Genomic DNA, 12,335 nt, shown 5'->3' with positions numbered 1-12,335 from the left:
GCATCAATGCATTCCACCATTTCATCCTAATCACCTTGGCCAGTCTGGGCATTATCCACATATATCCACATGCCTGCCCAGAACTGCTCCTGTGGCTCTCATCTATCTTTTCTAGAATGTTCTCTCTGCTCTTGCCACCTAGCCTCCACAGCTCCACTCAAACTTCACCTCTTTCCACAAAACCCTTCTAAGCAGCATCACTCTAGAGCTAGAAACACCTGAATTCATGCTGAGGCTCTGCCATTTAGAAAAAGCATGGCCTTAGGCAAGTGGCTTGCCGTCTCTGTTTCCAAATGATCACGGTGTATCAGATGGTCACATTTTTCCACTTAGTGGTAAGCTCCCTGGGCGAGCTCACTGTCATACTTCTTCTGTCCAAGGACATTGGGAAGTCCTATGTGCAGCCATGGATTCGTCCAATCCCGTCACTACGCTAAAATTGAGCCATCAAGGTTAAACCAAAGGCAATGTATTTGAAACTAACCACCTTGTGACCTCGGCCAGGATTAATACACAAAGTCTCAGGAGAAAAGCTAGTATGATTAACTGACCTTTCTCCCGGATGCGACAAAATATCAGAGCCTATGAAGAAGTGACAACCATAAAAAAGGAGACAGAAAGAACAGCCCAACCTTCTCTTACCTCTGGATGTCGGTCAAGGTCACTGAGAGTTAAGCCGTACTGCAGGATGAGTTGACGGGCCTACAGAGGACAGAAAAAAGCATCCATGATCATTTACCTTGAGCACGTGGATAGGATTTCAGGAATTCTGTTGTATTTCAGTGTCAAACATTGAGGGAATGATAGAAGAAAAAAAGGACAACCCCGCTTTTAAATGGAACTAAAGACATCTTACACAACAATAAGTCATTCATAATGCTATTAATATCACGGGCAATGAATATGTAATATTACTTATATTAGTCTGACTAGCCATAGAACTAAAATAAGAACGTACTTAACAAAGTAAGCTTATAAAAGAACTTATATAAAGCTACCCATATGAACATTAATCGTTTGTTACTGTAACCTGATCTTTTTCTCAAAACTAGAGCTTGTATGTTAAAAGTTGTTTCAAGTACACTTTGCAAGAATCATCAGTTTCAGTTCCCATGTGAACACAAGAAATAGATTCTGACTTTCAGATATTTCAACTCTGGGAGATTTACTGACCTTCAACCAGTTATCTAAATAGAAAGTGTTGCTCTCTTAAAAAAAACAAACCCTCCACTTGCCTGACCAGGCAGTGGCACAATGGCTAGAGCATCAGCCTGGATGCAGAGGACCTACATTCAAAACCCCGAGGACGACAGCTTGAATGTGGGCTTCTTCTGCTTGTGCGCAGGATCATAGACATGACCCCATGGTCGCTGGCTTGAACAAGGGGTCACTGGCTCGGCTGGAGCTCCCTGGTCAAGGCACATATGAGCATATGAGAAAGCAATCAATGAACAACTAACGTGCCACAATGAACTGATGTTTCTCATCTCTCTCCCTTCCTGTCTGTCTGTCCCTATCTGTCCCTCTCTCTGCCTCTTACTATAAAAAACAAAAACCCCCACCTGTACCAAGATGTTCACATGGGTTTTGAGGATAGGAGTCCCCCATCACCCCAAGTTACTGGCACTTGAATAAACCCTTTTCCTGCTTACAAGCACTTGTTTCATAAGCCTGGCTTTTGTAATGGCAGGCAGCTGGACCTGAGTTCAGTTTCATTAACAGTAACAATTTTAAAAGTATTTCTTTGAGGTCTTTGCATTCTTCCTCTACATGAAATAATTCACCTTCTCCCAAATTCCAGCCCCTCTTATCCAACTTAAAGGTCATCCTTTCCAGGAAGTCTTCCCCAGCCCCCTGGTAAAGAGTGGGCTCTCTGCTTCCTCTAGGCACATTATCTCTACTTCTCTACAATATTTGTGATAAATGACACACATAAATGTAGCATTAATTCATCCAACAGACATTTATAGAGTGCCTAAGAGCCAGGTACACACCAGGACACTGGAGACAGTGAGTAACACCTCCCATATGCACAGAGAGCCTCATATCCCTAAAAAATATATATACATATACACCCTCAGTAATCACTGGGTCCAACTAACTCTGCTTCCTCATGTCCACCACCAGCACTAGTCCAGAGTCTGGCATACAAGAGGAGCCAGTGGCTAAGTACTGTCTATGCTGTGCAGCTGAGAGGCCTGCTGGTAACCCCCTGCCCTACTCCATCTCCTCACACAATAAGCAATAACATGAGCAAAAGATCTACACTTCCTTTAAACAGTATGTTATCCCAATTCACAACATGGAGGACCCTGTACAATGACCTCAAGATCCCTCTGGATAGGGATCCTTTCAGCTTGCTCCCACCAGCAAATCCTCCAACTCTCCCTTCTCCCCACCTCTGACTGGATGCCCCTGTCTATGGGGCACATACAGAGAAGTCATATTCACAAATAGCCTGAGTGTTAGAGGTTGAACTATGTTCCCCTAAAAAGATAGACTGAAGTTCTAACCACTAGTGCCTCACTCAGAGTGTGACCTCATCTGGAGACAGGGTCCTTACTGAGGTAATCAAACGACAATAAAGTAATTAGGGTAAGCCCTAACTTCACACAACTGGTGTCCTTATAAAGGGAATGGACTCAGTGACAGATGAAGAAAGAGGAGCCACATTGACAGGGGAACCTAAAAGTTAGAAATGTGTCTTCAGTAATACAGTGGTACCTTGAGATACGAACAGACCGACATACAAATTTTTTAAGATATGAGCCGCAACTCTGTCTGTATTTTTGTTCGAGATCCAAGCGAAATTCCAAGATATGAGTCGTGATTCGGGAAACTGCCGCTAGTTGGCGCATTGGCGCACAGATCCAGTATCAGCAGTTTGCTATAGGAGTTGACTGACTTACGAGCTCAGTTACAAAACGAATTAAATTCGTATCTCAAGATACCACTGTAGTAGCTTTCTAGTTGTAATGAATAGGAGATATGTAAGAGGTTAAATTACAATCATTTCCTGTAAGGTCCCAGTTACAGAATTTCCTGTAAGGGGCTAAGACATTGTAGATAACTAGAAGCTTAGTTCACAAACCTTAATCTTTACTGTGTTGCCTAAGAAATACAGGGAGTTCTCTTGTAGAAAGTTCCCAGAGGCACCACAACCACGACCATTCTGGAGCAAGATCAAGGACACCAGACAGACCTGTGCCACTGTCAGAAGAATATTCCACGGAGGATTCCCTGCAAACCAGACTCCCACCTCCTGCACACTGCTATGTGACTAACTGCATGTCTATAACAGGTTACTAACCTCCCAAAAGATATATAAACTGGCTAGTCAGCCAAGACTGTTAACAGAGTTCTTTTGGACAGGAATCCCGTGCCTTCTCAAGTTGCTGCAATTTGAATTTAAAGATGCTCTTATACCTATTTGTCACTGTCTCTTATGAAATTGGCAAAAAAAAAAGGGGGGGGGGCAACAGACAACACAAATCCCAGCCTGTTCTGATAACAGTGAGCATGAAGGCAGAAATCAGGCAATGCGCTTACAAGCCAAGCAACACCAAAGATGGCCAGCAAACCACAGAAGCTAGCTGATAGGCATAAAACAGGTTCTTCCTCACGGCCTCCAAAGGAATCAACCCTGCCAACACCTTGATGTCGGACTGCTGGCCTCCAGAATTCTGAGAAAACCGATTTGTTTTTTAAGCCACTCAGTTTGCGGTGCCTTGTTACAGCAGCCCTAGGATACTAACACAACGAGCTCAACACAACAGTCTTAACCATAGAAATTTCAACCCAACACTGGCTCAGTCAGCACAAATGTACCCTCAGTTGCCCAACTGAGATCAGCATCTACTTACTGGACACTAGACACTTCAAGCCCGTAAGCTAAGTCTCCTGAGGGTGTATAACAACCCCCCGCTTGCCTCTTCCAGCTCTCGAAAGCGCAGGGAGCCAGAGAGCTAATGAATGATTAGCCTGTACTGGTGAAGAGAGACAGGAAGCAATGCCTCTCACTGCAATCCTACAGCTGATGCCCCCAAATGCCTCATTTGACTAATGACTGTGGCATGTGAGCGGTACTTCAGTTTTTCATAAGTTTTACAAAATCTGAAAACATTTTCCCTCCTATTATCTAACTGAGGTAGACTGAAGGCCAGCATAAACTAGTTTTTGGCTTAGACCAGATCTGATTATCAAATACTTTTTTATTTTCTTCTTCTAAAAGCCTAACTTTAAAGGGAAAATCTATACAAGTCCTTTAAATCAGTAACCCCCAACCCCTAGGCCACAGACCGGTACTGGTCCGTGGGCCATTTGGTACCGGTCCACAGAGAAAGAATAAATAACTTACATTATTTCTGTTTTATTTATATTTAAGTCTGAACGATGTTTTATTTTTAGAAAATGACCAGATTCCCTCTGTTACATCCGTCTAAGACTCACTCTTGACACTTGTCTCATAAGTTTGACAATTATATTTAAAAATACCACAGTTTTTACGCCGGTTGCATAATTTTATTTTGTGCATTTATCCATCCCACCCTAAAGGCCAGTCCGTGAAAATATTTTCTGACATTAAACCGGTCCATGGCCCAAAAAAGGTTGGGGACCACTGCTTTAAATCACTATAGGTTTACTTGTTTAAAAGGCAGGACTAACATTTGATTTCCTTTCAATCATTTCATTTCAGGAGCTTGAATCTGGCTAAACCTAACATAAAATAAGTTTGGGATTGGGAGAGAAAAAGAAAAAAAGGGCAGTAACTAACCAAGTGAATTTTTAAAAGCCTAGGTAACTGTGAACAACCAGTCCTCCTCACTTCCTAGAACCGGCCAGCATTTTTCTGTCTAGGACTGTTGCTACTAATTATTACCATAAAATAGATGGGTTAAGAGGGTGACGCTATCTTAAAAATGCAGGATCAAATTTCCAACTAAAGATAGCTATATAAACACCTGTATTTAGCTTAGCTCTTTCCCAGAACCTTTCTAAAAGTGTAATGATGGAATTCTTCTTAAAGGCATAAACCAAAAAGAAGAAAACAGCAACAAACTTTTAGAAGCTGGACTACTGATGCACAATGGTAAATCAGAGAAGTAATAAAGAAACCCTAAGCCAGTATTAGACAAAGCTAAGAAGCAACAAAATAAACACAGAGCCTCCCACATGCTCTATGTCAACTATAATTGAAAAATAAAAAAATTTTTAAATCTCAACACTTTAGATCAGGGGTCCCCACATTTTTTACACAGGGGGCCAGTTCACTGTCCCTCAGACCGTTGGAGGGCCGGAGTATAAAAAAAACTATGAACAAATCCCTATGCACACTGCACATATCTTATTTTTAAGTAAAAAAAAAAAAAAGGGGGAAACAAATACAATATTTAAAATAAAGAACAAGTAAATTTAAATCAACAAACTGACCAGTATTTCAATGGGAACTATGCTCCTCTCACTGACCACCAATGAAACAGGTGCCCCTTCCGGAAGTGCGGCGGGGGCCAGATAAATGGCCTCAGGGGGCCGCATGTGGCCCGCGGGCCGTAGTTTGGGGACCCCTGCTTTAGATAATATATGCTGCAACAACTCTGGATTCTGATCCCCTACTGGCATTTTTGTTGTTTTTTAGTAACTTGTCTGCACTAACTCTATGGGGTCTCATCTTCCCATTCAGTGCATGGCCTGAATATTTTTGTTCAGTTGGGTTTTTCTTAAATTGTTTTTATTTTTAAGTCTTGATTCCTGACAGTCACCCAGTGTCAGCATGGTTTATCAGAAGTTACGCTTAAACACGTTATGCCACGAAGGTGTTCACCCTTTCCTAAGGAATCTACTACCTTTGTGTGGGTTGGGGAACAGAGTTAGAAGTCAGATACTTTACAAGTCTGCCCTGGCTTTTACTTTCTCCTGAGCTTTCTTCTGTCTCCTCTGCACTTACAACAGGCACCATACTCAGCCAGGGAAGCTGAGTAAAGAACTAGGTCGTGTCTCTGATCTCTCTTTAGCCTGTACACTGCACCTTGCCCAAATGCAGTCTTCCACTAGGAATACACGAGCTTATCGAGACCCACTATGTTAAAAAATAAAATCCAATATAAATTTTACTAAGTAAGACAAATACTAGATGATGAAGTTACTTGGGAAAATTAGACACCTAGATTTTTTTAAAAAGCCAAGAAAATCCACATAACCACTGATTTTAAAAGCATCTCCTTAGAACAGCAGGATTTCCAAGGCAAGCTGCAACGTGAAACCACTCACTTTCTAGCCTATGGCAGGAATTATGATCCTGTCTAGAGTCCCCTGAGTGCCCACCCACCTTGTTGAGGGTCCCAAGAGTTAATACTCCAAGGAAGCTCTGGAAGCACACGCTATCTTAGGATAGCGTGTCTACCTGGAACCGCTCTTCCACTCCCTACTCCGAGAGGCCGAGGCTCCTGCCTGGCTCTGAGAACACGTCTTGGGCACTTTAAATGCTCTCTCCCTTCACCAGAGCAATCCACAGGCTGCCAGCTCCGAGCCTCCAGGGTTGAAGAGTCTTTCTTAAGTCCTAGCTGTCCAACACTAAGTCCCCAAAGTCATCCCCCATAATTCCAGTCTTTACCTCAGTTCAGTGTCACTGTGATGAATCTAATGAGATCACACACACACACCTTTCCTCACAACAGCCAGATGAGGAACAGAATGACTGCCTGGGCACCTCTCTTCCTTCCCTTCTGCAAGTCTACTCTCCCCTGACCTTTCCCTGTACTTACTTAGCTGGCTCCACGGCTCTCCTCCGCCAGCCCCACTACTTTATGGTAAAAAAGCGTTAGACGTTGAACACACACTCTGTGCTGTGTCACTGACACATATTCAGCGCCCTTTACTTCAGTTTTTCACCTGTAAGTAGGAAGAATGTCCCTTGAGGATAGAGACCATATGGTCATCTCTAGATTCCATTGTGCCCAACTCAAGATACACTGAAATATTCAGCATAAATAAATAAATGCACCTAAAGCCACACGTCTGAGGAGCAATCTTCAGTAAATAGATGCTTCTGCTCCTGGGCCTCTCATCAAGAACACTGGTGCACAACCCAATGCTACCACGATGTCCTCGGGGACCCAGAAGATTCCACAGCGCCTGCCAAGATACAGGGGGAAAGCAAGACCTACCTGGAAGGAAGTGGGGACACAGACGAGGTTCAGGTTCTCCTGCTTTACTCTTTCAGCTGTGGAGACAAAAGCCGTGGTGATTGGTTTTCACTCTCCTCACTTTATTTTCCTGTCATGTACACATTTGCTCAAATACAACAGAAAAGGAAAGGTTCCCCCTGACTGACAGCTGCCTTTTATTCTGTATCCCCACCCTTGGTGAAAGAGTTGGCACGCACACATCACACATTACAACACAGGGACACTAGAAAGTCTAAGGAAGTAAGTACCAACAACAGAACGAATGTCCGTATTTGCTATTATCATGTGCCTGGCAATATTCAAAGATCTTTGTACATATGAACTCTTTTAATCCTAAAGATAAGTTACAGTTATTATCAGAGGAAACTTAAGGCGCAGAGAGATGAAGTACCTAGGTACTGCACAGCTAACAAGTTGAAGAACTGGAAATATGAGTCCAAGACACTCTAGCTTCACAGCCTTTATATCAAAAGGCTAGAATTCAACTTGTACACTTAGAAAAATACAAAATTATCTGTAGACCCCAGAGAGTTATTAGAGTGAGTTTATTTACTTTGGATGTGTACTTTTCAGGAAAACTTGATTTTAAAAGACATCTAAAAGAAACACTGTCTTGTTAAAATGTCTTTTCAATCACTGGGTGGCATTCTGTGACGCTCAGATGTCGCTATTATGAAATCCACAGCTAATTCCTGTGCTTAAACTTGTCCACACACTCACTGCTAAGGCAGAGGGTGTACAACATTAAAACCCCGTTAGGCCAATAATAAGCCTCCTAGGAACCATCACACAAACCACTCCCTAAAGACAAAGCTGTTGCTGGACTTTGTCCCCTGAGCACTGTCCCCAGGGATCTAGAAGAGGTCATTCAGCATTCAAGTGAGCCTCTCCTCTAGGCTTTGTTCTTTTTTTTCACAGAGACAGAGAGAGAGTCAGAGAGGGATAGACAGGGACAGACAGAAACGGAGAGATGAGAAGCATCAATCATTAGCTTTTTGTTGTGCGTTTGTAAAGCCAGTATCCACGGCCAGGGCCACCATCAGAGCAGCCCAGCCCGGGCAGGTTCGCATTGGATTCGGACAGTCGGTAAAGAAACAATGGAGCCCAAAACTGGTGGGCCATAGTCTCTAATCCTAGCTTGCACCTGGCGGGCAAGTAAAAATACACACTGGGCTCCAAAACCCAATCACATTCAGTGCTCACAAAGCCACTGACTTATCCGAGTTTCCTAGAATCAAAGGTTTCTAGCTCACCAGCCTTGTTCTCCTCAGTTCCTCATCTCCTTCCTTATCCCAGATACAAACTGCACTAACTGGCATCTCAGCACTCCGCCATCTTGGCTGCTTCCCCTGGCCACACAGCCTCTTTCTGCTCTCTGCTGTCTCCTCTAATGCTAATCTCAGGAACTAAGAGCGCAAGCTCCCGCTCCGTCCCCATTTTATAGTGTAGAAATCCAAACTCTTAATCCAATATACAAAATAGGGAAGTCTCTAATACAAAGTCACTTCTCTGAGGCATGATTGGATTGCACCACCCCACATCAAAAAGGGTGGGAAAGGCTTAATCCCAAAACCAAGCCTCAGGCTACAATGATCCTGCCTGCCCCAACACACATTAATATCACCTGGGCAACGCCACTTTAACAAAGTGAGCATAATACATATTTTATCTGCCCAACAGCGTTGCAACACCTTAGTTGTTCACTGACTGCTTTCTCATATGTGCCTTGACCGCGAGCCTTCAGCAGACCGAGTAACCCCTTGCTCGAGTCAGTGATCTTGGGTCCAAGCTGGTGACCTCGGGGTCTCAAACCTGGTCCTCGGCATCCCAGTCCAAAGCTCTATCCACTGTGCCACCGCCTGGTCAGGCCAGGCTTTGTTCTTACAAGAGTAGGGCAGAAAAACCTGTTGAGCAGCCACAGCGGCTGACAACTCCCAGCCTTTCCTAAATACAGACACACCCTAGTCAGAATAAAAGTTAGCCCCTGTGGAACCAGCCACCAACTACAGGCGCCTCTCATCCTCTCTAGGGTCAAGCCTGCAATGACCCTGATTCATTGGCCAGAAACTGCCCTGAGAAACCCACAGGCTTCAAAAGAGCATACCTCAGGTCCCTGTGCCTGACCCCCCACCCCCACACACACGAGGATTAAAATTCTGTTGAGGCCTCACCCTAAATCTTCTCCTCCCCTACAGCTGAGCAGAGTAAACAAAGCCAGGGTAACCCCCAAAGGTAGCTGAAGAGGCCCACGTATCCCTCTCTCGGGAAAGAGCATGGACACCCAGCTGCACAGCACTGGAGCCATACCTGGCAGAAGCAATCCTGTACTCTTCTCCCTGCCCCTCCCCACCACACACCATGCCATACCAAACATTCAGGGAACAGCCCAAGAACATACCTATTCGTTGCACAGCATGGACAATCGTAGAACCACTTCCAATTCCCAGCACTTGGTTATTCTGCCCAAAAAGAGAAAAAGAAACATTACTACCATCTTTTATTCCCTCTTCAGCCCACTTCTTATAGCTATATAATTTTATAAACATTAACATTAATACACACCTGGGTGCAAGGCAAGTACTGTGCCCATTTTACAGAAATACTATTATATAACCACTGAACCTCAAAGCTGCCTTTATCACAATGCCCAGTGGCAATTAATCAGCAGAGCCCTCTCCCTCCATCTCTGACACTGACATCACCATTTTAACAGGAGGAACTAATCAATATTAAAAATGTTGAGTTCATCTGAGCAGAACTGAGTCAAACTGGGCTGCATTCAGTCTAGCAGACAGAAAGGACCTCAAGGACTGTCCAAAATGGAGGACTGTATGTACTTTCCTTGACAAGACAACAGGGTCTGTCAGGCAGATGACTTAACTAGTACTGATCAAGTGATTCCTGACTGAATGGTTTAAGACTCATTTTTGGGCCCGACCAGGCAGTGGCGCAGTGGATAAGAGAGTCAGACTGGGGTGCGGATGACCCAGGTCCAAGACCCCGAGGTCGCCAGCTTGCACAAGGGGTTACTCGATCTGCTGAAGCCCCTGGGTCAAGGCACGTACGAGAAAGCAATCAATGAACTAAGGTGTCCCAACGAAAAACTGATGATTGATGCTTCTCATCTCTCTCCATTCCTGTCTGTCTGTCCTCTCTGACTCTGTCTCTGGGAAAAAAAAGAAAAAAAAAAGATTCATTTTTGGGAGAGCCAAAACTGTACTTAAGTCTCAACTGGCAACCTGAGGCTTAGCACAGGGGCTCTTATCTCAGGCCTGCTGTCTAACATTAGACACTTCCTGTACCCTACCAGACAAAAGGCATGCTTGCTTAGTGTACAGCAACCTACCTCAGCAACTTAGCTTGGCCTCCCAAAACCACCTGTAGGTGAGCACTGGGAGATCCCTGACCAGCCCTGGGAATAAACAGGGCCTAGTGCACACAAAGAGCAGTAAGTAGAGGTTTCTTGCTGCAGCACTTTTCACCAAAGCTTACCATCTAGAAGGCAGGGGAGTGCCCACAGACACACTCATGCTGGTGGCATTACAAGGAACCTACGGGATTATCAAGCCTAGCATCTAGAGCTCCCCCAAAGATAAGAGAAGGGGGGAAGCCTGAAGTAACCTCAAAATAGCAAATTATATCAGCATCTGTCCAGTGGATGCCTGCCTCAGAAAATATGGAAAGAGGGCAAAAAAAAAAAAAAGAACATGAGAAAATGTCTTCATCTGCAATAGGAAGAATTTGTAAAGATGTGCCATATTCCTGAGTGCAACGGACAAGAAACAGGCATCACACTACTGCGCCGGCATTCTTAACAAAGGGGGAAGGGACCTACATATAGATGGGGGCAGAGCAGGGGCCCAGCCAAGGTAAGTTAGACCACAAACAGCACAACATGGTCAGGGTATGATTACTCAGGAACTACTGTGAAGCTCAGTCCCTTAGCAACTTCCTGGGAGCCATCTCCTGCCAATCTAAGGCAAAAAACTAAAACCAAAGCAGCAGCGACCATTTCTTAATCTTCTTCCAAGAATATTTATAAATGTTAATAAAAGTCATATCTCATAACAACCCCTTGTGATCTCAAGACCTGTTATTCCCACTTTAGAGATGAATTCAACACTAAGGAAAATCTGAAGACTTAGAAATGAGCAAAGGTGACAACTAAATGTCCATTCAATGGCATGCTGGAGCCTGCAGATACTGTTACCTGATCCTACAGGGGCATGTGCCTTTGCCTTTGAGACAGCATTAGGATCTGAGCCCAGGACTCCAAAGTACCAGATGGCCAAAAGGAACACTGGACCCCAAAATGTCCCCATCTGTGCATCCCTACACAAAAACGGGGAGGTAGATGATTTTACCTCCCTTCTAACTGCCTGCTTAAACTACCCACAAGTACAGTAGATCAAGGGTTGACCTCTAGTCCACCTTCCTAGGGTGGTAGTAATCTTCACCAACCTAGAGCTGCTTGCCATCTTGCCCCCACAGCAGAGGTGTGAACATAGTTACCAGGCAAGGAGGTTGGAAAGGGAAGTCACTCAACCCTGAAATGGAAAACTGCACAAGCTGTCTTTTTCAAAAAGCTCCTTTTCAGGCAAGCCCAATTTGTCCCCAGCTTATAAAGGTAACCATGCAGAACCAGCCCCGAGCAACTCAGGGGCCCTTCCTTTCCTCCCTGTGCTCTAGCATAAGCTTAATAAAATCAGCCTGAAATTTTCTATGTGGTTTCCTCTTGATTTCTATCTTGGGGAACCCAAGATCTCCAATGCCAGTAACACTGACTAGGCCATTTTACAACTGTGTAGAGATAGACTTTAACTTCTAGAAAATTGTTAACAATACAAATAATTCTTGTTCATAGAAATGCAAATTGTGTTTTGTTAGATCCATGTGATTGCTACCCTAGAGACAGAACTGGTAAATTTTAACATTTTTGACTGCATATAAATGTATGGTTCTTTCTTCTGGCCAAGATGGCAGCCTAGGTAAACACGGTACTCAGAACTTCCTATAACCACACATCACAACTACAACTCTATCATAGAATCACCATGCAGAACACCTGAAATCCAGCCAAAGAGAAGTCATAATTGAAGATATAAAGAAGCCGACACATGAGACTGGTAGGAGGGGCTGAAACAGGGACTG

At 44.1% G+C, this 12,335-nt stretch overlaps 1 protein-coding gene across 1 annotated transcript in view; it reads right to left on the bottom strand.

Moving 5' to 3' along the window:
• The window catches only part of RPIA (ribose 5-phosphate isomerase A), a 52,945-nt gene that overhangs the window by 16,833 nt on the left and 23,777 nt on the right, over nt 1–12,335 (bottom strand). Inside the window, exons 2-4 of the mRNA XM_066372231.1 lie at nt 9,583–9,643; nt 7,164–7,219; nt 643–702 (exon numbers count right to left, since the gene is read on the bottom strand). Coding sequence (XP_066228328.1) covers nt 643–702; nt 7,164–7,219; nt 9,583–9,643 — 177 coding nt within the window. The remainder of the gene's footprint in view (nt 1–642; nt 703–7,163; nt 7,220–9,582; nt 9,644–12,335) is intronic.

The sequence above is a fragment of the Saccopteryx leptura genome, chromosome 3 (genome assembly GCF_036850995.1).
Source record: "Saccopteryx leptura isolate mSacLep1 chromosome 3, mSacLep1_pri_phased_curated, whole genome shotgun sequence".
Classification (NCBI taxonomy): domain Eukaryota; kingdom Metazoa; phylum Chordata; class Mammalia; order Chiroptera; family Emballonuridae; genus Saccopteryx; species Saccopteryx leptura.
This window is presented reverse-complemented; position numbering and strand designations above follow the sequence as displayed.